The following is a 25,088-nucleotide window of genomic DNA, read 5'->3' as shown; positions in this document are numbered from 1 at the left end:
AAAAGTACAACCTAATTTATTCTAGCACAAAGGGTTTTTGTGTTCTCTATGGATGTTATCAATTAATAATTTATGCCATGTCTCATTCCAAAAATGGGTTTGAAGCAGGAACCTGTGTTCTGGTATCTCTGGGACCCAGTGTGGTTATCGTGGATCAGGGAGAGTGGCTATGTTTCAGGTAGTTTCTTGAATACATCTTGAAGAGGCTCTGACTAGCCATCTCCTGACCCCATCCCACCCAAACCCACCAGACACATCATGCTCTTTGATCACGGAGGTCCCCCTTGAATTCACTGGGGTTTCTGAGCCACAGCTTGAATATTGTACCTTACTTCCTCCCTCTTTCTGGAAAAGGGGTGCACTGGAATTCTTGGCAGAGTAGCAATTCTGTGATATCATGGAAGGGTGGTGGCAAGAAAATGGGGACAGGACGTTAGGTTGGCTCTCTGAATGGAATATTTCTCATTTCTGTGAAATGAGGAGTCCTGGGGAATTCAGGAGAGGAACTTTCAGTGGAGGGAACGGCTGTTCAGTGGCTCCCCTCCAGAGACTGTTACTGCTTCTGGAATGTGTAGCCTGGCTTGGAACATAGCCCAGAGGGCCTGAGAGCCCCTCATTTCCCCTTAAGTAATGGCCTTGACTTGAAAGTGTCCTGGAAATCATGGCTTTTGTATTTTTCCTCTTACCTGGACTCAGTGACCTAGAAGCAGGTTTTTTTTGTTTTGGTCTGAGACTTCGTCGTATTTGCTTGTGTAAAGCAGTCATTTTTTTTTAAAATTGATGTCGTCTTAAGCCCTCGGACTCTTGCAACAATGTTGATCGTCAGCAGAAGCTGGGTGTAATAAGGCAGGGACTCTCCATCTCAGAGCTGTGCACTTCTGGGGCCAGTAGTTTGTCATGGGCTGTCCTGTATGTGGCAGGGTGTTTAGCAGCATCTGTGGCCTCTACCCACCAGATACTAGTGTTACTCTCTCCCCTCAGTTGTGGCAACCAAGTATGTCTCCAGACATAGCCAAACGTCTCCCCGAAGGCAAAATTTCCTTCCTGTGAGGATCACTGTGTGAAGACCTTAAAGTAGGGGCTATTGATTTAATGAAGGGGAGGGATATTGGTGTGCCACTTTGACTCTCTCTCCACCCCTTCTCTCCCTGTCCTTGGTTGAAACAGGGACATCCAGATGGAGAACTGGACTACAGGTCTGTGTGTCCACTACTGCCCTGTACTCTGCCACATTGCCATCATTGTTCTGAGCTCTTCTGCCTTCTCGCCTGCACAGCAGAAGTGGGTTTGTGAGAGGCCTTTGCAGGGAGGAGCTGGACAAGCCTGTGGTCCTGGAACAGAGCAATCAGTTGTGGCCCTGCACAGAGTTCAAGCACTTGACCTTCCTTTCAAAATGTTTAGTGATTGATTGTTTTTCAAATGACAAAACAAATGCTCTGTGGAAACAACTGGAACAACCCAGAATAACACAGAAAAGGAGGAGCCATATGTAGTCATACTAGTCAGAGAATCCACTCTTTACCATTAGTGAGAGCAAACTATCTGGGCACAGTGGGTGGTGCACACCTGTAATCCCAGTGACTCCAGAGGCTGAGGTAGAAGGCAGGAGGATCTGAAGTTCAAGGTCAGTTTATGCAATTTAGCAAGACCCTATCTCAAAGCTAAAAATAAAAATGGCTGGGAACGTGGCTTAGTGGTAGAGTGCTCCTGGGTTCAATCCCCAGTGCCCCCCCCTCCAAAAATAAACCAAACAAACCAAACCTTCCCTCCTCCTCTTCATTTATTTATTACATTTTGTAGAGCCACTTAAACTTGTGGCCTCCCTATTAGCACAAGCCAGCCAGCAGAGTTACCATAACTGACCCCTCTGGTCTGGTACCAAGCGGTGAGTCATAGGAAAACTTGGCAGGCGCCTGCCGATGTCACATGAAATGGCAGGGCTGCATCGTCACCATCCCTTATCCACCTTGGAACCTGCTCTGAGGTGGCCATTGGCGTGTTCCTTGACCCTGTTTATAAATTTCTGCATGAACGGTTTTCCTGGAGGTCATGAATGACAGGTTCCCTCCACCCTTCTGCCACATGGGGTTTTTATCAATGATTTCTGAGAAATGACAACTTCCAGCAGAAGCATGATGCCATTTTTAGCTTGAAAACTAAGAAAAGATGGTTCAGCCTCTATGTGAGACAAGAGGAAACAGTCACCATGGCTGGTGCTTCCTGAGGACTTACGTGTGCCCCGCGAGGGTTCCTCAACATGCTCCTTCAGTCCTCATGTCATTCTCATGAGGCAGGTATTTCACTGGCTCTATCCGACAGAGGACAAAAGTGAGGTACAGACGGGGGAAGTAACCTAGGTAGGGTCTTGCAGGCAGAGTCATCATGGCGCTGGGCTGGGCTGCGTGCCCTGGCAGCTTGACCCTAGGTAAGGGTGGGTGACCATTTTCTACTAAGGGCCAGGGTAAATGTTTTAGGTTTTGTGAACCATACTGTCTCTGCCACAACCATTCAACTCTGTTGCAACTTGAGAGCAGCCATAGATAGTGAGTGTGAACATGGAACTTTGAATTTCACCTAATTTTCACAGGTTACAAAACATGATTCTTTTGATTTTTATAAGAAATGTAAAAGGCTTAACTCAGCTCCAGGCCTGTATGAAAGCAGACAGTGGACTGGATTTGGCCCCTGGACGATGGTTTGCCAATCACTTTTCTAGAGCCCTGGTTTTTAATCACGCTGTTGTTCTGTGACTGTGAAACAAAATGCCACTTTCCTGATTTAGGAAAACTCAGATGTTATCAGAAGAAACAGGAGCCATCATTTTATTTACCAGAGGACTCTTTGCATTGAGTTCATTCATTTCCCCTCCATATCTCAGTGTGTGTAAGTTGGGGAAGGGTCAATTTGCGGGCATGGGGATGTGAGGGCAAAATGAAAAAAGTTTTAGAATGCCATAATGATTGATGGCTCAACCATCATAAAAACACATTTATGGAATGCTAATGTGGACAGAGGAAAATGGCTTCATTTCTTTAAACAACTTGATTGACAGCCACTTGTTCGGAGCAGATCCTTGCAGGAAGCTGGGTTCCTGTGAATGAATGGTACTCTGTACAAACATGGGGATCTAATTAGTAACTGACGTGCCCACGGCCCAGGCAATATGTTGGGGGGACTTGGTGGCACAGGTAGTTCTACCTCCCCTCCCTTTGCCTTCCTGTTCATCTGAAATGTTGCCAAGGTCCCTTGCCTTGGTGGGACCAAACCAAGCAAACTGCCCTGGAGTCATAAGGCTTCCAGGGAGAAGACTTTGAAGTTGGAATCCAATACCATCCTGGCCACCTGGTCCATGTCCCCAGCAGATGCCAGTGTCTCTGGCTGGTCAGCAGGGGCTCTGGGAGAATGTGGTACAAAACAGGCTCTCGGCATCCCTTGTCACTGTGTGGTTCTGAAATGCTTCCAGAGGCCCTGGCAGCCACAGCCCCGCTGCTTTCTTGGCTCTGATTAGACATAGTGGCAGATGGCAGAGCCATGGGTGTGGTGGGACCAGAGAGGAGACGTCTGGGGAAGGTGGCTGTCACTTTTCTGGCCAGAGTGTGCCTTGGGTAGCTCTGTCCCAGGGTGAGCTGTCAACTCTCTGTACTCTTCTCTGAGATGGCACCTCTCGGCACTGACCAGAGGGTCCAATTCTGGAGGGGAAGATGGGCAGTAGTAGGCTTTTTCCTGAGATCTTTTGATTCTCTGGGGGATAGCAGGAGTGCATGGATGGTCGCCTTTCACACAGCTTTAGAACCAGAAAGACCCTTGGTAATCAATAAGGTAATGATGGTTTTCAACCTGGGGACCCCCAAAAATGTGAATGAGGGGTGTTTGTCTCTAGCATTTTGTCAATATTAGGAAACCAGAACTCACACCCATACTTTTGACCAGCCCTTTCATGTTAATAAAGCTTTCTGAGTTTCTTGGCTTTGGGCTGGACTTCAGACACTGGATGAATTAGCACTGGCTTGTGTCTGTTGTTGAAAAGCTCTGCTTAACAGCAATTTATATCTCTGATTAATAATCTGAGAAGATGAATTAATTACTACTTAATAAATGTAGTGTGCTTGCTAGATACAAACCTCCTTAAACATGAGGTCTCTTGGGAGAAAGCTCTAGAAAGAGATCTTCTTGATGAAAGGGGGAAGAAACTGCTGATCTGGTGCAATCCTTTCCTGTTACAAATGAAAAAGTGAGAGACCCAGAAAGCTTAGAGCACTTGCTCAAAGCCACTGAGGCTTAAGTCTCAGAGATAAGGCTCCAGTGTGACTTCTAGACTACCTGATTCACACTCTATAAATACCATAGGGGCTGCCCTGGTCCTTAGGGAGTTTCCTCCTCTCTGGAGTCAGCTCTGCCACATCAAGTCATTGGTTTTCTTGAGCTCCAGGTTGGATTGGGCTGTGGTTGCTGCCGGTGTCTGCTCCCTGGTGAATGCCTGAGCCAGGGGTGTATTTGGCTGAGATTTTCTATCCAGAAGCTCTGCCCATAGGCCAGCCACACCCTCCTTTTTATAATCCATGTTATTTGTATTGTCTCTATGGGCAGTAACTAAGAAAAAAATTGCTTCCCTTAAGGAAAGTCTTAAATAGGAAAAAAGAAGTAAAGAAGACAGGGAAACTGAGTCAGGAAGGACAAGCAGAGAGATTGGGTTCCTTCAAAAAGCAGATTCTTTTTGGAGCTGAGAGGGAGACACTAAATGCTACATCTGTGGGCTAGGCACTTTGAACCCGAGTGCACTTCATTGTCACAATGAATTCCACCATGCCGAGGAAGAAACTGAGGCTCAGAGATATTGGTGACTTGGCAGAAGGCCCAGCTTGCATTTGGCCCATCCAGGTTTCCAACTCAAGTCTGGCTGTAAAGCCAGCACCGTTGCTGTTGCTCCAGGCTGACCTGACCCTTGCCTCTGCTTCCTTGCAGACACATAGAGAACTGGCGCAGCCTGCACACGCTCAATGCTGTGGACATGGAACTCTACACCGGACTCCAAAAGCTGTGAGTATGCCGGGCACAAGCAGGGCCTCTTGCTGTGGAAGGGATGGAGTGTCATCTGTCTGATTTTGCAAGGGTAACAGTCAAGGCAGTCCTGTGATCTGCTTTCCCATTATAGGTTTTCTTTTAGGAGGGTTGGCACCATCCACTTAGGGGATATCAGGGGTCATTCTCCTCATTCCCTCACCTTTCACCTTAGCCCAGAGATCCTAGAGATTGTGTGGCCACACCCCGAAGTTAGGGTTTCAAAGCAGACCTTGCACTCAGACCTGCTGAGCTAGCATTCTTTCCTCAATCTTGAAAAATCCCCAACCAAGTTAGATTTCCCATACACCTCCTCCAGGGGACCTCAGAGCTAGTGACTGTTGGGGACTCAGGGTAGAGACAGCAAGAAAGCACAGGGAGGGTTGTAGCCCTATTGTTACTGAATTGACAGGAGCTCCCGATCTTGCCCACTGACCAGGATGGGTAGAAGGCAGTTGCCAGCTCTGCCTGCTCACATCCCAAGTCCTAAACCAGGTTCCCTAAGGGTGTGAACCCAAACCCCTCTCACTGAGACCTCCAGTTGGGCCACCCAGGATGACTGGTGATGAAGAGATGCAGAAAACTCTGAGGAGTCTTAAATCTTGCAAACCCCAGCCCCTGGAGCTCTGCTGACCTTCTTTTCCTTTCTGCCCAGGACCATCAAGAATTCAGGACTCCGGAGCATCCAGCCCAGGGCCTTTGCCAAGAACCCCCACTTGCGCTATATGTGAGTAGATGTGGGCTGCAGGGAGCGGGTGGGGGTGCACACATGGAGACAGTTCTGGGCAGCAAAACTGGAGACCTGAGATCTTGATCTAGTTTTGCCACTGAATGCCCTTGGGTGACTCCCTTAACTTGTTGGAACTTCCAGTTTTGTCTCTTAAAGTGGATTTATTAATGACTAAGGTTCCTACCAGAAGTAGAAGTCCAAGACTTCTCCAGAGGGAGGATCTCCTGTCTTCCAAGTTTGTATACTTTTCATGATGAAATTAGATACTACACTTACAAGACCATATTAGTTCCACAATTGTATGTGTGTGTGTGTGTGTGTATTGGAGTTGGCATTGGGAGTTGGAGGAAGAGGGAAAGCAAGACCAGGCAGTGTTGTGTCTAAATAAATTCTAGGTTCAATTGAAAAGAGCTCAGAGAAGTGGAGACACCTGTATAAGTTCACATGACTTTGTTCGGGACAAGATGGAGGTTACCCATCTCTGGGTGGGGTTCCTGTCTGTCTGTGCCTCCCTCACCCTGTCTCTCCCTTCTCTACTATGTCTGATTGGTGAAATGGATTCCTTAAGGACTAGCTCTGGCTTAGAATCTAGTTGGAGTAGAATCACCAGAGCTTGATGCTTTCTCTCCAAGCCTAATCCTGAACTGATAGATCTCAGGATTCAGTGGAAGGCTGCCATTCCTGGAAACAAGGTGACTGATCAGGAAACCCCACTAACCCACTGCATCCATGAGGGATGATTGTTATCTGGGTCAGCTCTCCCTCAAGGACAGTGATCAGCTTGGACATCCAATGGACATGTTCCCAAAGAGCAGAGATTCTGCAGGAACCAGGTGGGGTGGGTCTAACGCATTTGAGGGAGAAAATAGAGAAGAGGCTTTCCTTTGGCCTCTGGAGAGTTTTACTGAGAGTCAGCATTGGATAATGGAAGGGCAGCATGGCTGGCTAGTAATCTCTTATGAAGAGTCAGTGCTTCCAGGGAAGCTGTTGGGAAAGGGAGGGCAGGGCAGGTGGTGAAAGGGAAAAGGATCCTAGGGAATTATGGTGGGGGAGTGCTTTCTCTTCTGGGGGATCCTGGCCTTACCTGCAGGCCTCTGTGTATTTTCCCAAGCAGGTAGTGAGTGCTTACTTTGCTTATCAGTTAAGGCCATCTCTGCTTTGTGATGAACTTTCTTTCCTTTCTCTGAAAGTAGAAAACTCTATGACCATTGCTTAGGGCCAGATTGTATTAGCTACAGAGGACTAAACCTCCCTTTCAATTGTCTAATTTACCTCCTACCCTCTTGCCCTGGTTGAGTCTCTGTGGCGAGAGTCACCTGATGTGTTTTCTTTGCAGCTGTAGAAATAGCTGAGACCAGAGGAGGGCCTTGGACCAGATGTTCCAGGTGTTTATTTTATTGGGGATTTGAGTTTCATTGTAAAACATCCCAAGGGAAGGAGTTTTTGACATCTGAGAAGTCTTTCTTTTCGTAGTAACTCATAAGGAGGTCACAAAGCCACTTGCCCATTGCAGACCAGGTGGGGACAGTGGAGGCTGGGGACCACATGTTCCCTCTGAAGGGTCAACCAGTAAACATTTCCAGCTGGCTGCTGCCATGAGGAGGTGGGGCCCAGTGTTCCAGACCTTGCCGTTTTGTTACGATGAGCTGGTGATCTAGTGAAAGTGCTAAATTTTTAAATGCTGGCAACTGAAACCAAACCCATACAACTCCATGGGCCCCACAAAGCTAATCCTTGAACAAAATATGGCACACAGAGTGCTATTTTGCAGCATAGGGTCATATTTAGGGGGGGTTTGCTATCAGTACCAGAGAATCTTTGTCCCCTTGGAGGACAGGGTCCACGCCTCATATCCCAGAGCCTTCTAGGGCATGGTGTTACCTGAAGCTCTCAGGGCTTCAGGGCCCTTCATGTTCCTATGGGCCACCAAAGTGGGAGCAGGGGTGCATCTTGGGCAATGGGTGTCTCAGTGGTGGATTGTACCAGAATGTGTCTTTGGCTTGCCCTTGGGATCCCTGGAAGAGGGCTGTGTGACCTGACATCCCTTTTGGGATAGTTTGAGCTCTGTTGGATGGTGGAAAGTGATAAAGGCTGGCAGAGCTTGTAAGATTTGCAAGGTTTTGGGGGCTGGGGGATCTGGTTGGAGCAGGTCCTGAAGATACCACTGAACCTGCCTTTGACCTTGAGCCCTATTTTTCCTGGACACATTGGCCACTCTTGTTAAAGTGCTTGCTATTGGGGGATCATTGAGAGGCACAGGTCACTGTATTCCAGCCCCATTTGGATCTGGCTGTCCTCTGGGGGGCGTCAGTATGCTAGGCTTGGTGGGAGAAGGTTAGCACCCAGTCAAGGGCTCTGATAACACTACTGGGATTCCAGAGAAGCCTGAGGGTCACAGACAGAAGAGTCAATAGGAAAATCTGGCTCCATCCACGGGTTTTATTTATTAACTTTTCCCATTTATGAAGACACACCCCAAATCCCGACTGAGTGAATTTCCCGGCAGCTTTGGGACATTTTCTCCTGGCAAATGGGCCAGGTTTCACTGCTCTCTCACAACATCTTCTATTTCTGTCTCCTAAATGCATTTACAAGTCTTCAGGCCCCAGCTGAGCAATCACAAGATGATCACTTACTCCAACACTAATTGCCAAGCCCTGGCTTGGCGGCTTTTTCTTTTCTTCCCTTTTCTTTTTAGGGTGATGGCTGAGAAGTCTTTTCTTCTCCCCTCTGTACAGAATAAGACTCAGGAAGTGATATCACTGCTGTCTGTACCCATGTCAAGTTATCTAAGTGTTCTGATTATGTCAGTTCTCCCTCACCCCTAAGCCACTCCTAATATTATTGTAATTCTTCACCACACAAGAAAATGAGCCATGGATGTTTGCTACAAAGAAGGTTGAGATTAGGACCTAATTAGGACCTTGGGTCTTATTCCAAGGCTTATGAGGGATGACCACCTCTTCTTGGCTACTTCAGTTTTCTCAATCTTTTGTTGAATGTGGAAAATGAAATATTGATTAATACACATCCAGGAAAATCCTTTCTGAAAGACTGGAAGATTCTTGACCCTCATAGGATTTTCCCAAATGGTCATTAGGGTAACTATTTGCTAGTAGTTTTTGCATAATGAAATAATATTTATTCCAGGCATGGATGTGATAGTGATTAGATGATACGAGCTTCATATAGCTCTTAGCCCTGCCTGGCAAATAGTTGAGTTCAGAAATGACAGTTGTTAGTAATGAGAGCAATTATTACTGTTATTGGTGGTGGTGATAATAGGACCAAAGAGGAGGGATAAGGTGACCTGATGACTCTCCTGACCATTTCTTAATTCTGAATTTCTGTCCCACAATGAAATCCATCTCTCTCTGACTGGAATATTCACATCTTCAATCTGTGGTGTCTTTCTTTTTTTGCATATGAATGAAAAAACCTTGATAAATTTCTCTGTTCTCTTCATTTAGTTCCCCTTTCCCTGGACCCTGAAACTTACAGTGCCCACTAGATAGACCCTCTGGTGGGCACTGTAAGTTTCAGAAAGAACCTAAGCCATGGCTGTGGGTGAGCTAACAACTATCTTCATTTCAATTTGATTGAAGATCACACCCACCAATGCTGTTGAACTTGGAATTTTCACCAAGTTCTCTGAACTCCACTTCTGTAGCTTGTTCCTCTCTCCCTTTCTGAGGTTTTGTTTTCTGTGGCATGGCTTACATGAGACCAGCTCTCCACTGTCTGGAGTCCTCAGAGGTAGATTAGTGTAGATGCAGTCTGTGAGCTGCATACGGATGGTGGCACTTTTGTCTTAGAGCACCCCCTGATTTTCAAAGTGCTTCGTAGTTCTCTCACTGAATTCTTGTGATCACCCTGGGGGCAGCCTTATTTTACAGCCCAGGAGACAGGTCCAGGGAGGTCTCACTTCTAAGTAGCAGAAGCAGGACTAGGTGTTCTTGTTCTCCTTCCAGGAATCTTTCCACTATGTCTAGGGGCCAAAAGGGACAATCTTTTTCTTACAGAAGGAACTACAAAACTAAACCCTAAGATGTTTAGAAAATTAAATAAAAACACTAGTCTCCAAAGAGACAAGGACAAGACTAACATTGAGAACTTACTACACGCCAAGGTTGTGCATGTTTCTTACTCCTCACAATAAGTGTGGGCTCCTCTGTCCCCATTTTGAAGATGAGAACATTGAGTCTCAGAAGTGAAGTCATGCTGAGCTCTCTTAAGGTCACACAGTAAAGTAGAGGAGCAGTTAGGATGTGGACCCTGGTCCCCTGGGCTCTGAAGTCTAGGTACATTTTTACATCCCATAGTGCTTTTTTTCTCTCTGGTTTTTACAGCAAGAACTTCTTATGGGAGGGGTGGAGGTTTTTAAATTTTTATTAGAGAGTTGCTGTTTCTTCTGGGGATTTTCACCATCTACCCTCAAAGAGCTCTGTTGAGAAAGCTCTGTTTAGTTTCTTTCCCTATTCAGGTCAAATCCTATAACAACAGTTACATTACAAACTGAGTATCTTTATTATGAAGGATTTCTTAGCATTAGCCTATGGCCTACTTATTTCCAAGAATATTTAATGTGAGATTCCAGAAAGCCAAAAGAATTTATTTAATCCCTTAGAGTTGGTTGTGGTAGACTGTCTCTTGAGTTCAGTTTTTTGCTCTTTTCAAAAAGCTCTGGGTAACACACTGAGCTATTCCTCACTCTGTTGTAAGCAGACATGCACTTGATCTACTGGGAGAGCTGGCTCCCTGCTCCAGATATGGGGCAGGAGCAGGCAGGGAGGTGGGGAATGTCCTGATTTGGGTATGGTTATGTCAACTTTGCTAGTTCACGAGGAGACAAAGTCAGCAATGCTTGGTGGATAGGAGAAGTAGAAGTAGCTGGAGTCACTAAACTTTCAGGACACTGTGTAAACAATTATTTCTCTTGAAACTATGGGGATGAAAACATGGTCGGATTGATTGTTTATGTATTATAGATCACTCAACATCTTTCCCCTTTGAAGTAACCCCTGATTCCAGATTCCAAGATGATGTGTAGATATAATACCAGTAAACTTTTACTTCTCTGCTTGCCCCTTACCTCTGCACTGAGACTGTTTTTTCAAGTCCCAAGGGATTGGTGACCAGCATACTTACACCATTGCTGCTCCTCTACTACTGTCCTTCCTCCTCTGTTCTGCATAGAGGACTTGACCATGGAATGCTCTAAAATGGATGTTAAGGAACATGGACTTTGAACATAGAAAGTTCAGGAATCAAATCCTAGATTTCTACATCCTGCTGTTGGTCTTAGGCAAGCTACTAAACTTCTGTGAACTTTGAAGGGATTGTAAGAGATCCTTTTCCGATTGTTCTGAGCTTTAAATAAAACAATGCTTGGAAAAGCTGAACACAATGCATTGCAAAAGAGGCTACACTTCTCCCCTGCTCATTGGTCTCCAATTTCGTAGAATCATAGATAGTTAAAGCTGGAAGGGGTCCCAAAACCAAACTCCCAAATTTATTTTCCTATTTCTGTTCTCATCCCTTCTCTTTTGATGCCTCTTTGGCTAAGGACACGTCAAGCTTAACTTGCCTGAGATGTGATTCTTGATTCCATACCACCTCCTCACTCCAAGCCTGATCTCCCTCAGTGGGTCTTAATTCCATAACTGGTCCCAGCCACCAGGTTACTCAGGCCCAAACCTTGGGAGTCTTTCTTGACTCTTTTCTTTCCTTTTGCCGCCCTCCTCACCTTCCACCATTCACTTCATAACGTCCAGGTATTTTGCATCCACCTGCCTCTCTCCCATCCATATCCACCATCGTGGTCCAAGCCACCACCCTGTCTTCTGGCACTATGATAGCAGCCTGCTAATTCCAGTTTTCTTGCCTCTGCTTTTGTCCACAGCATCTCACTCTTAGCACAGTCATCAGAGTGATATTTTAAACACATAAATCCGATCATGCCACTGTGCTGAGCAAAGCCCTCCAATTACTTTCTGCTTTACTTGCAAGAGAAGCTAAACCCCTCACCATGGCCACAGGATTCAAATTGATATGGTTTCTATCTCCTTCTTTAATTTCCTTGTACTTTTCCCTGCCCTCCCTACTGTAGCCTCAAGCTCTTCACTTCCTTGAACATGCCATGCTCATTCCCCTTTGGAGCTTTTGTACCTGGTGCTCCATCTGATCCTGACAAATCCACCACCTGGATCTCTGCATGGCCCCTTCCTCACCATTCATTCAAATCTTACTTTCTTATCTGACTACCCAAACTTAGTGGCCTTTTTTTTTCGCCTTACAAACATATCCCTCTTTATTACAACATGTGGCTTTGTTGTTTCTTTGTCCTTATTACTAATGACTGTCCCAAAATATCTCATTCAGTTATTTGTTTAATAACTTATACTCTGTCTCCCCTGTTAGAATGTAAGCTTCCATGGAACAGGAAGGGACTTAGTGCTCTTTACTAGTGTACACCAAGCAGTCAGAACAATGCCTGGCACATACCAGGTACTGGTAGCTATTTGTTGAATGTTTCGGTGATGCTGGTCTGACCTGATCATTCAGTGGATGAGAAGCTGTCTTGAGTGTAGAAGCATCTGACTGAGATCCCCATGGGTAAGGCAGTGCCAGGGCTAGGACTTAGGTCTTGGTACCCTCAGTGTGGAATTCTTCCCATCATGTTGACTTTCCTAGGGTTTTATCTAATCAGAGCTCCTCAGACATCTATGAATGGCAGAAACTATTAAAGTTCTGTTTAAAAGAAAAGATACATAGGCAAATATCACATACAAAGTTCTGGTATTACAAGAATGTGCAAATATGAATAGTGCAGAATCATAGCACCTAGCACCTTCCAGAAGTGTGATGTGAAATGTACAAGAAAAGCAAGTCACCTCTGAGCTTTCTTCTCAGCTCTCCCTGCTTAGTTTCCATCAAACCTGGTGCTTGAGCTATTGCCTATAACTCAACCTCATCACTGAGTTGCTTATTTCGGTGAGAAATTAAATGTATGTGCTCTCTAAACACACTGAATTTCAATTCTGGCTCTATCATCTGTAGATCTTGGACAAGTTACTTAGCCTGTGTGCATATGTGCACCTTAATCTCCTCATTTGGAAAATGGAGATACTGTGCTTGTTAGCCAGATTAAATACATTAGGGTACATGAAGTATTGGGAAGAATGTCTGGCCCACGTATGAACCCAGTGTAAGTTAGGATGAATAAGTTATTATTCTTCCTTAGATGGCAGTGTGGCAGTCTCTCTCTTGGTATGCTGCTGAATAAATATGTAGAGAAATATGAAATAAGAGATTTTCATGCCCCCCCTACAAAGTGCTGCCCACTGCAGAGGGTTTATCGACATCCTCAAAGTTTACCATCTCTGGGTCCTTGATAAAGCCAGGATTGTAGCTTTTAATTTTTCAGATCTTTTGAGAGTATGATTAAAGCTATACATTTTATCCTCATAAAAAGCAACCCCTCCCACACACATACACATGCCAATTTTTCACAAATTTTCAGGGGATTATAGACTTCCTTTAAACACTGGATTAAGAACACTTTTCAGATATCCCAGAGAGAAGAGTTGGCATGACTGGGATGCATAATCTAACCATTTAAAAATATTATTCCAGATATGACAAATGGCATTTATGTTATGCCATATTCTCATAGGCATAAAAGGATGTCTTCATAATTTATAATCTCTGCTATGGTGAAGATAAGATGGGGATATACTGGGAATGGGATTTCTCTTTGGGATGTTGAAAACATTCTGAAATTGATCGAGGTGATAGGTGGCACGACTCTATGAATATCTTAAGAACCTTCGAATTATACACTTTACATGGGTGAGTTCAGTGTGTGCATATGTGTGTGTGCACGCGTGTCTCATGTCCCTTCTTAGCAGAAGTGGCAGCCTGCATGGGGCCCGCCGTGTCTCTTTTCCCTCTGCCATGGGACAGAGGATGTTCATGTTCCAGATGGAGGCTGCTCCATCAGTCTGAATCTTGCTGGGAAGATAATGGGAGCAAAGTCACAACTGACCTTCTATGCACATGTTGTGTGAGAGAAATGAACTTTTGTTGTGACTTAAAAAAAGAAGACACAGTTAAACCAGAAATGACAGTGACTATGTCCTGTGTGTAAAGTGGATGTTACTGGAGGTGCACTTACCAAACACTGGTGTCTGAATTCTTACCCCACTCCTTCCTCTTCCACTCCCGAAGGAGTTTCAGAACACGAATGAGAGGTACCCTATGACAGAGATAGCTTTGAGCTTCTTATTTAATTGCATCAACATGTAAATGGTAAACAAGTGGTGGTTCTTTATGAGTGGTTGTGGGTTATTTGTGATGTGGCTTCATCTCTGACATGCTGCACAAAGGGTTGATGTTCTCCAGGATCTTCCAATACAAGGAGTGGAGGGGACACTGGAAGACTGTGGGGCTGTGGTTCGGATGGAGGTGGGCTGGAGTGGCTGGCAGACCTGTGGAGGAGATAAGGGTTGAGCTGGGCCTTGCAGGAGGTGTGGGTTTGGATTGTAGACAATCTGCTTAGGGCACAGTGGCTGCTGCTCACCATGGGTGTGTACAGCAGTTTTCTACTTGTACTTCCTCCTGCAGCTGTCTAGACACATGTTCATGGTTCCAAGGCCATGGTTTCAAGGTAACTTGAAAAGAATTGCCAAGGGAAAGTGTGTAGAATGGAGCCATTTGCCAATGGAACAGGATTTTCACAGATCTAATGATTTGGGAAGCTTGAATTAGGACTAATTGCAGTAGTGTGTGTCTGAAGAGAGAAGAGAGGAAAATGCTGGACTTTGAGTCCACATCAGCATGGGGAGTGGCTCCTGAGGATGGCTGTCAGTTGCAAGAGGTACTGTTTGGCTGCAGCTTTGCTGGGTGATCGCACCTTGTACCTGGGCTCTTTCTCTGCATTTTGCTGTGACTTTGGATAAGCTGCTTAACCCACTTAGTCTGTCACATCTCTAACATGAAGCAGTGTTATAAATGGTCCTGTCTTGACCTCATAGCATTTTGGGAAATTTTTCCTGGAAGAAAGGTTGATATTGGGACACAGCTGGGACCACTGAAAGGTAGGGTCAGAGGAAAGCTGTTGTCAATTTATTTTGGCCCTACCCACACATCCTACCTCCCTGAAGGAACAGGCATTCCAAAGCAGTGAGACCCAGGAACATAACATCAGTGAAGGAATTTCTCAATGCCAGGCATCCGTCAAGACACTTTAGTCCTTCCTTCCTCCATTCTTGCCCCCCTCCCTAACCCTAACTCTAACTCTAACACTAACCCCTCCCTCCCTCCCCATTATGTGTCATCATCCACTTATTAGTGATATCATTCGTCCTTTGGTTTTTTGAGATTGGCTTATCTCACTTAGCATGATATTCTCCAATTTCATCCATTTGCCTGCAAATGCCATAATTTTATCATTCTTTATGGCTGAGTAATATTCCACTGTATGTGTGTGTGTGTGTGCGTATATATATATATATATATATATACAGTTTCTTTATCCATTCATCAATTGAAGGACATCTAGGTTGGTTCCACAATCTGACTATTATGAATTGAGTAGCTATGAACATTGATGTGGTTGTATCTCTATAGTATGCTGATTTTAAGTCCTTTGGGTATAGGCCAAGGAGTGGGATAGCTGGGTCAAAGGGTGGTTCCATTCCAAGTTTTCTAAGGATTCTCCACACTGCTTTCCAGAGTGGCTGCACTAATTTGCAACCCCACCAGCAATGTATGAGTGTACCTTTCTTCCCACATCCTCGCCAATGCCTGTTGTTGCTTGTATTCTTGATAATCGCCATTCTAATTGGGGTGAGATGGAATCTTAGGGTGGTTTTGATTTGCATTTCTCTTATTACTAGAGATGATGAACTGTATAGAGGGGAAAGAGGGATGGGAGGGGTGGGGGGAAGGGAAAAAATAACAGAATGAATCAAACAACATTATCCTATGCAAATCTATGATTACACAAATGGTATGCCTTTTCGCCATGTACAAACAGAGAAACAACATGTATCCCATTTGTTTACAATTAAAAAAAAAGAAATGATGTAAGAGTACTTGTTCCAAATGTGACAAGCATTATAAACTGCATTTTCCTTAAAAAAAAAAGACACTTTATATGTCATTTTATGCTCATAATAGCATAAAATGGAAATGATCATTATCTCCATTTTACACACTTTACACATGGGGAATTTGAGGGACAAAGAGATGAAGTGATTTGCCTGAATCCATATCGAGTCCATAGCTAAAGGTGACAGAACCAGAATTAGCTGTTTCTAATTAGGTGGCCTGCTTCTAGAGCTCCAGAGCCTGTCTTCTTAATAATTCCTCCCTACCATCAATTGGCCACGGCCAACTCAGGTCAACCTGGGCTGTTGTCAGATTTCAGGAACCCGGATGGAGAGAAAGGAAGGGGATAAGTTTCAAAGTAGTCTTCAGAAGGAGGTGTGTTTGAGGGAAAGGCCTTGGGCATGGTGGTGCACAAGTGTAATCCCAGTGATTCAGGAGGCTGAAGCATGAGGATCACAAGTTCAAGGCTAGCCTGGGCAACTTAGACCCTGTCTCAAAATTAAAAAAAAAATCTAAAAAAAAGGGATAGACTTTAGTGGTTCAATCCTTAAGCTCTGCTTGACGCCTGGTTTCTGGTGGAGTCTGGGTGAGTAGGGAATGCTCCTTAGCCTGCTGGCTGACACTCAGAGGCCATTAGCAAATGATCACATGGAGTGGGTTCACAGTGAAGAAAATGCAGCCCAGTGATTAAACACGTGGAGACAGATCATGCTGTGATACATGGATATGGGAACAACAAATCTACCCCATTTTGCAGGGAGCATGGAGCTGCTTTCTCTCCTCCAGCCCTCCAGCTGTCTTTGGCCCTGTCTCTTCAGAACCATGACTTTATGTGGCACACCCATTATAGACTCTGGAGATGGCAGGTAGGAAAGGAGGGTATGTGGGCCAGTTTAGACAGACTCTAAGCCTCTGTCCTGACACCCCGAAAGTTTGAGCCTCTGCATGCACTTTAACATCTGACACCTCCCAGTACAGTCAAGCCATGTGATTTCTGTAGATGTGCCTGGGTCCTTGCATTCTTCCTGTATCCCAGCCCCTCTGGGCATCTGATGACATGGAGCAAAGCCTTTCTTGTTCTCTTTTTAAATAGATCCTTCTTGCTCTTATTGAATCCAAATGAGTTTCCTACTGTAGAATTCACTAAGCTGAAGATTTTCAACTACAATTTCTTAGCCTCTACACATTTATCTGCAGCCTCTAAAGAAAGTCAATTCCCAGTCCTCTGACACCATTAGTCTCCTGGGCAAATTGCCTCTCCTGGGGCTCTGTAGAGGAATTGTTCTTTGTTCTCTAGTGAGGCAGGGGGCATGCTTCCTAAATCAATTTTCTCTTTTCTTGTCCATCTCTGTCTCTCCTCCTGACTCCTGTGGTCCTGGAATACTCGAAGTCCTCCCTGATCATTTTTGTCTGTTTACCTCTTCCATGAACAACATTCTAATCCACCCAGGGCAGAACAAACACGACTTGGATAATATGGCCATGGGCCTCCCTTGCTGATCCACTGCATGTTTTTGATATTTATTTCATAATTCTCTTAGTCAAAAGCCCTAAACTCACCTAAGAAACTGTTTTTTTCTGATTTCAGGATCTCAGTTCTCTAGGATCCCCTGTACTGAACTTTAAGAGTTTTCTTATAACCTTGTCAGTTTTTAACGTTTTTAAAACTCAGTCTAATGCTGAGTGAACATTCTGGCCCACGTGTCTCCTAACCTTGGGAATTAGACGATGTGTTCATATTTTCTAGCCTTGATTACTCTCAATAGATTTTCTTTCTTTTTCTCCCCTCCCCTAAGGCTTCATTACTTCCCATTTGTCCACATCTCTTTTGTCCATTTTTCTTGTTAAGGACAGATTTAGAAAATGAGTTTAGTCTCTTGGCTATTTTGGAGTCATCATTAATTTTTGTTCCTCTTCATTCCTTAGCAAGCCAGCAGTCTCCTGCCCCTTTCCCCCTTGTTTCTTCTTGATGGATTTGAGGATGTCTCTCTTGTTCTTGGGTTAACCTCTTTGTCTCCGTGGGCTTGCCTTTGGCCTGGGGAGCTTCTGTTTTTATTTTTTTCCTGGGTGACCTTCTAGATGATCCAGTCCTTGGCCACCATCCTGGGGTTGAAGGGCACTGAGTCTCCCATAAGTGTATGCCATGTTTTGCTCCTGGCTGACCTCATCCCTGGTTGCAGATAGGGTTCTCCCCAGATGTAATTTGAAACCCACCTGAGGGACTCCAGCTCAGTACTGAAATATACTTGCAGGCAGTTCTGTCTGCCCCAGTAATGTGTGGGCTCCTTATACGTGTAATCACGTTTCCTCAATGTTAAATGCATGTGTGAAGAATGAATGAATGAAGCTGGGTGTGGTGGTACGTGCTTGTAATCCCAGTGCCTCAGGAGTCTGAGGCAGGAGGATCACAAGTTCAAGGCCAATCTGGGAACTTATTGAGATCCTGTCTCAAAATAAAAAGTAAAAAAGACTAGAGGTATAGTTTAGTGGTTGAGTGTCCCTGGGTTCAATCCCCAGTTACCCCATCCAAGAAAAAAATCGATGAATGAGTGAGGGAATAAATAAAAAAGTGAAAATGGCATGCATTTTGGATCTGAGCTGTGAACCCATCTATACCATTTTATTGACTTCATATTCTTGGCTAAAGAATTCAGTCCCAGGATACTTCATAGGACACTGGGAAATAATTCCATCTCAAAGAGCTCTTTTGTGAGATGAAATATGGAATTAAAAATAGCAATTTAAAACATATACCTTAGTGGATGTGCACAGTAGGTATTCAGTAGATGGTTTGTTCTATACCCTGGAAGCTATTCCTTTTATTTGAAAGCCCAAGGTCTAAGCCCCTGGGTTTGATTCAGATCCAGTGTATGGGAGACCAGATGCTCTAGGGGCAAGGGATTTGGCTGGTTGCAGTCCAGTGGGGTCCTTGCAAATTTTTCAGGGCAGCCTCAAGGCCCATGCACCCTTGCCAGCTCATAGGAGGTGTTAGTGTGTTATTATTATGAAAGTTATTCATGTGTTGTCGTCATCTTCCCTGAGAGAATTGAGACAGAGAAGAGGGGAGGCAGTACCCTGGAGCCAGGTATGTGTGCAGATTTAAGAGCTGGATTTAGAGTGTGTATCTTGCTGTTTCCCCTGATGCCAACTTTATCCCTAAGACCTGCTCCTTTCCTCACATAGATGTTTCTCCTTAGTTCTGGTTATTTCTCCACCTTAAAGTTTTGCATCTGTGTTTCTTTAATGTGGTTAATCCTTTGACCTGTTTCATGATTTTGAAGCCACTACCCAGAATGATGCCCATTCCATTTGCCAGTTTGTACTGGCAGAGGGGTTGAATTTCTAAGAAGGCCTAGAGTGGAGAGCACCCTCTTGGACCACCTGCCTTTCTGTGTAGACAGGTTGGAAGGGGCTGCCTCTCTTTCTAGCACCTTGGCTTTTGCTGACAACTGGAACTGTCTGTAATTGGGATGGGAGGAATAATCTCAGAGTGATGAGGGCCTGAGAGTCTTCAGGGACCCCATGATAGGCCTGTTGGGAGCCTGAACTCAATAAGTGTGAGCATCAAGTCCTTCTCCTGCCACTCATGCCCTGATGATGGTCAACATGTTGTTATGGGAACAAAGAAGTAGTGCAGACTTGTTCTCTTTAGAGAGTGAATGGGTGACTTCTTCTTTATACCCATTTCCTCATCCATAAAATGGTTCCAATCCTATTGTTGGCACTTTGCCCCATAGAGTTATTACAAGGATTGAGTGAATAATTGTGGGAAGGACTTTGACATGCACCTGGAAAGATATTCAGGGACATGTTGTGTCCCTTGGATGATTCTCAGGGTCTGGACAATACTAGCCTTTGGAGTCTCCTTGCCAACATCTGTGGTGCTCAAGGGTGGAGGTTGCTGTGGGGTGTGTTAGGTGATCTCACTGAAGTTAGCTTTATGTTCTTGGTCTTGGCCAAAAATTGAGAAAGCAGGACTGGGGATGAAGCTTGGTGGCAGAATACTTGCATCATATAGATGAGGTCCTGGGTTCAATCACAAGCATGAGGGACAAAATATGCAACTCTGTCTCAGATTGAAGATTGAGTTATAAAGATTTTGTAAAGAATGTTACTGATGCAAATGACATCAACTTCATCCCCGAGACAAGCTTCCCATCCCCTGAGCCTGACATTTAATTATTTTTATTTTTTCTGACATTTAATCATTGATTTTTTTTATGCTTTAAAGTCCTACAAACTCCACTGATAATGCCCTTGGGGTCATGCAGCACTTTCTATTCATGAATGTATCAATTCCTTGGGGGACATTTATTGAGGTCCCACTCTGCTCCAGGCAAAGATGCAAAGGTGATTTAAGTTTAGGTCTTTTACTTCAATGGGGGAGTGTAGGGCTGGGAGAGGGAGAGAGTGTAGAGACAGTTACTACACAGGATGAGAATTCAACTCCCTAGGGGCATTTAGCAAAAGCAGGTGATACATCTTTGGGGAAGGGGGATTACAGCAGGATGATTTCCTGGGGCCATGGCAGACAGCCTGAAACCTGACTATGGGTGGGAGCCAGAAGCTGAATGAGGTTTGGTGGCGTGATTGATGGGAGCCATTCCAGACCGAGGGAAGCATGCACCACAAGTCCAAAGATACCAGGTGTTTTTGGGACTGCAGGCATATGGGGCCATGAAACCTGGACTCAGGTTGATGATGACTCCCCATCACTCAGCCCTCTAACCCCTATGTTAATGGTATGAAAGAGTTAGGATCTTTGCTTCCAGGTATGCTGTCACTCTAGTGAGTCCTATGACCTAAGCCCCTTCTTGCTGATGCAGCAGGGCTGTTCATTCTGAAGCAGAAGGGGGATTCAAGGCTGCAGAACAGACCCCTCCAAATTTGCCTCACTTACTGCAGTTTCCTGTATCTGAGGCTTCTGTACCTCCCAAGGGCCATCCTGGTGTTTCTTTAAGAAGGGCCCTAGCCTCTCTCATCATCTAGTGTCCTGAAGGCTACAGCATCCTCACAGATCTTCCTAGAACTGCCTCTTTCCACCTCATCCTATATCTTTTTTCTAGCAATCTGCAAGGGAGTTGTTCAAGAATTTAAATATCATCCTCCTGAATGTGACTCCCATGCTTTTAGGATATGAACAAAACTCCCCCTTCAGTCTACCTTGTGAGGGTGTGGCCCATGCAGAGATCTAGGTGGGACAGCATAGTCAGGTGGTGAGACCAGCCTTGGGATGGCTCTCCTACACCTTCTCTGGTGCTCTCTGCTCCAGCCACACAATGCTCCCTAGTACTTTCAAATTACCATGCCACCACTTCCGCATGGCCTTTGCCTGTGCTGTCCCTCAGCTTGGAAGGTTTTTATCCACTCCCAACTTACTTTAGTTAGTGCCAATTCCTTTAGACTTCTGCTCAAGGTCATTTGAGAGGTACAAAAACCAAAGGTACCTGTTGAGTTGGCCAAAGCTACAGGGAAATGAAAACTGGGCTTCTGCCTTTGAGAGCCTGAACAACTTCCCCAGTGCTCCTAGGACTCCATTGTATTATAATGTTGGTGCCTCTCAGACTAGTGTCATCCCCTATGAATTAAAGGGGATGACCTTACTCCCCCGACTTGCCCAATGTTTTCTTCCCTAAAAGAGACCCTTGGTCCTCCTGTTCTTGTCTGCATCTGGCGAACCCAACTGTGCCCAGGGAGTGGGCAGCACACCCTCCAGGTAGCAGTGGAGCTGCCCCTCCGTGTGTCAGCTGTCCCTTTGCAGCCCAGAAACCTCTGTTGACATCAGGAAAGGTGATGTTTTCAAAGAGCAACTGTGTGCTTCTTGTTTATTGTGGAGAAAAGAAAACAAATTAAGCCCTTGTAATTATACAGTCAGACATGTTCTTAAATAAAGCTTAAGAAGTCAGAGCTTCATTTAGAATATTAATAATTGCATTCTTGAGCCTTGATCTCTAGCAGCCTTTTCTCTTTCTATTGTCCCCTTCTTCTCCCATCCATCTTTACTTCTCTTCTCCTTTGAGTCCTTCATTGTGCAGACCTTTGCTCTGCCCTCAGTGATCTTGGGAGAACCTGGCTTGCTGTGATGGCAGCCTGCAAGGCCCACGCTGGACTTTTCAAAAATCAGGAATGGTGCTTATTAAGTGATCTCATGAGCATGGGGCAGTGCTAGGATATTCTTATCCTGCCTCCCCTTCTTTATTTTGGTAAATCAATGACTAGTGGAATAACGTCGTGTTTGAAGATACATGCATTGGAGTTGGTCAGAACCAGACTCTATTTCCAGCTTAGCTGCTGACCAGCTATGAGACTTTGGTCAAGTCATCAAATCTCTTTAAGCTGGTGATAAAATCATCTCCCTCATAAGCTTTTTGTGTGACATAGATGAGATAGTGCCCTTGAAATCCTGGCATGTAGCAAGTTCCTTCCTTTCCTATAGCTCTTGATCATAGGTTGTATCAGAATTTTATGGATTTTCTCTCATATTTCCATTGTTCTGGGCTCACCCTTTCACCCATGTGCCTTGAGCATACTGGGTACCTATTGGGTCTCTCTGAGAAACTGCAATAAACAGATGCATCTTTTGCAGTCCTGCAGGGGGGCAGAGTGAAGGTGGCCAGTGACACTGAGGTATACTATTCTGAAGGCCTCACTGGTGTACTTCCCCTCATGACTCCCAGCCTATTTCCTGAGCGATATGCTATCATCATCAACAAGCCTACAGTGCCTTATATACCACATCTCAAAAATACCCACTCATTTCTTGTGTGGCAGTAGGATGAAGTAGCATTTTATTGGTGAGGAATCTGAGGGAGTATAGTGGAGTGTGAGCTGGGGCCCAGGTCTCAGGCTCCAAGTCCCATGTCTTTTCTAGTATGCTGGTCTGTTTCCTAAGCCATTGTTAACAACTGGTGGACACTTGCCTGGTTTCTGGGACTTCAGAATTTTGATGCTGCTTCAAGACTGCCTTCTTTCTCTTTCTTTTAATTTCCTTCCTTATGACACGGAAAACACATACCAACCTTGGTTTTACTGATGATAATATGGTAGTTGGGTCATTGCCAGAAACTAGCTGGAAAGTAAGTGGTTTGAAGACATGAAAAGATTGGTTCAAAATCTGCACTGGGTGATTAGATGGATTACATGGTGATGAGTCTTGTTAAATGATGTAACAGGTATTTTGGGAATCTCTTTCTCTCTATAACACTGTGACTTGGGATGGGGAAAGAATGGAGGTGCTGAGGAAGGACATGGTCTAGGTGGAGTTGGAATATTTAGTCGTGTCTGGAAGATAAAATTAGCTTTTTGAGGCCAGTGATGCCAGTATGTTATCATCTGCTAGTTAGTGTTGACAGTATCAGGCAGAGAGATTCCTGTATTCTGGAGAGGCTGGGGAAGGATTCAGGAAGAACATGGGTCTTAAATTTGTCCTTGAAGGAATATTTGCAGTAGTATATAGGAAGAGAGAGAGAACTAGTGAAGTGTGTGTGTGTGTGTGTGTGTGTGTGTGTGTGTGTGTGTGCACGCATGCACATATTCACGAGTAAGCAGGGAACAAAGCCAAAGAAGAAGAGAGAGAAAATTTATTGTGCTAGGCTCTGTGCTAGGCACTCGTCCAATAGTAATCCTGCTCGAATCACTGGTCTTCTTGTTTTACAAATGAGGATTCTGGGGGCTCAGAAAGGTTATGTAGCTTGTTCAAGGTCACAAAGCTAATAAAGATGTGGATTTATATCCATAAATGTCTGCTCCAGAACTCATGTTCTTTTCGTTGTAACAGGTGCAAAGGGCAGTTCACCTCTCCAAGCATGATTGGGAGCCCAACATTCTCAAACAAACGAATATTGAAAAAATTGTTTCTTTTTGGCAGGGATACTGGTATCTCTTTCACCATCACTATTTTTTGCTTATTCAACTCAGCCTTTGTGGCCATCCTCTCGGGATTCAGCACCATGGTCAGAGCCCTGGGAGTCCTCTCTTCCCTCCTGTGACAGCTCTCCTGAGAGATGCTTCCAGTTTCTGGCTTCCCCCTGTCTCCCTTCTAGCATATCGCAGCTGTTGGCAGCTGACTTATGTCCTTAAATAAGTACCACCACCATGGCATGAACAAAGAGCTGAGTACAGGTAGTGGACAGGTGACCTGTTCTCTGTTTGCCAGCCTCCCTGGTGGGATGCAGATCTACATGTAAGCAGGGGAAGCAGTAGCCCTCCCCACCATCCCTCAGACCCAATCCAGAGTAAAGGAGGATTGTGTTTTATGATTTTGGTTGTTAAGATTCTGAAAGGCTGTGAGCTGGAATGGGGTTATTTCTTCTAGGACAGAGCTCCCAGGGTCGAGCCTGTTCTATTTCTGTTGAATGGGGTCTGCAGCAAGTCAGCATATCATGCAATTTGTCACAGGAGTAGGCAGAGAAGGCCAATCGTGGGAGTGACAAAGAAGAGCTGGATGAGTTACGATTCCAGAGGTCTTGTCCTTTATGATGACAAGCTTTCTTCATTCTTTGTGTGTGTGGTGGGGGCGTTTTTCACTTGCATGGTACAAAACAGAGTCTCCATCTGGAGATCAAACCAACCTCTGACTATGGGCATTTGTGTGCATGTGCACATACACACACACACACACACCCGCACTATGAGTGCACACTATAGTGGCATGTTCAGTGTATGAATTTTGGAATTGAACACAATAGACTCAGCCCCTATTTTAACATTGCCAGCTTCATGACCTTGAACTAGCTACCTGACCTCTAAGCCATGGATTCTTTATGTGTCAAATGAGAACAAATCATCATGACACAGACCATAAAATGTTCTTGGGAAGATTCAATGAAGTAATATCTTTAAAGCATATAGTGATTAGCTCCTAACAAGCACTCAATAAACGTTGCTCATTATTTCAATTTCTCAGAAAATTATTTCTGTATCCCAATTTTCTTCAGTTTACTCAGATGATTATTGTTAATAACTATGGAAAAGTCCCCATAGCAGGGGAAATGATTAGCGAGTTAATTAATTGTTTGCACTTATGTTCGAAGCTCAAGGTTTTAAATTAAGTTGAGATCAGCTATAGTAGTGCTAGTATAAGAATTAGTTGAATTTGGTACCTCTTCAATGCAGGACTCATGAAAATCAAACCATTCAGGGAAATCTATATGTGTGCTTTTACTTAACAACAATTGTGGACTGGTAG

The 25,088-nt window shown here is 44.7% G+C and overlaps 1 protein-coding gene across 8 annotated transcripts in view; it reads left to right on the top strand.

Moving 5' to 3' along the window:
• NTRK3 (neurotrophic receptor tyrosine kinase 3) overlaps positions 1-25,088 on the top strand; it is a 389,200-nt gene that overhangs the window by 68,292 nt on the left and 295,820 nt on the right. For all 8 annotated transcript variants that reach the window (XM_079127497.1, XM_079127496.1, XM_079127500.1 and 5 more), the window contains 2 exons: positions 4,963-5,037; positions 5,714-5,785. In XM_079127497.1, coding sequence (XP_078983623.1) covers positions 4,963-5,037; positions 5,714-5,785 — 147 coding nt within the window. The remainder of the gene's footprint in view (positions 1-4,962; positions 5,038-5,713; positions 5,786-25,088) is intronic.

Source organism: Sciurus vulgaris (genome assembly GCF_902686455.1).
Source record: "Sciurus vulgaris genome assembly, chromosome: 2".
Lineage (NCBI taxonomy): Eukaryota > Metazoa > Chordata > Mammalia > Rodentia > Sciuridae > Sciurus > Sciurus vulgaris.
This window is presented reverse-complemented; position numbering and strand designations above follow the sequence as displayed.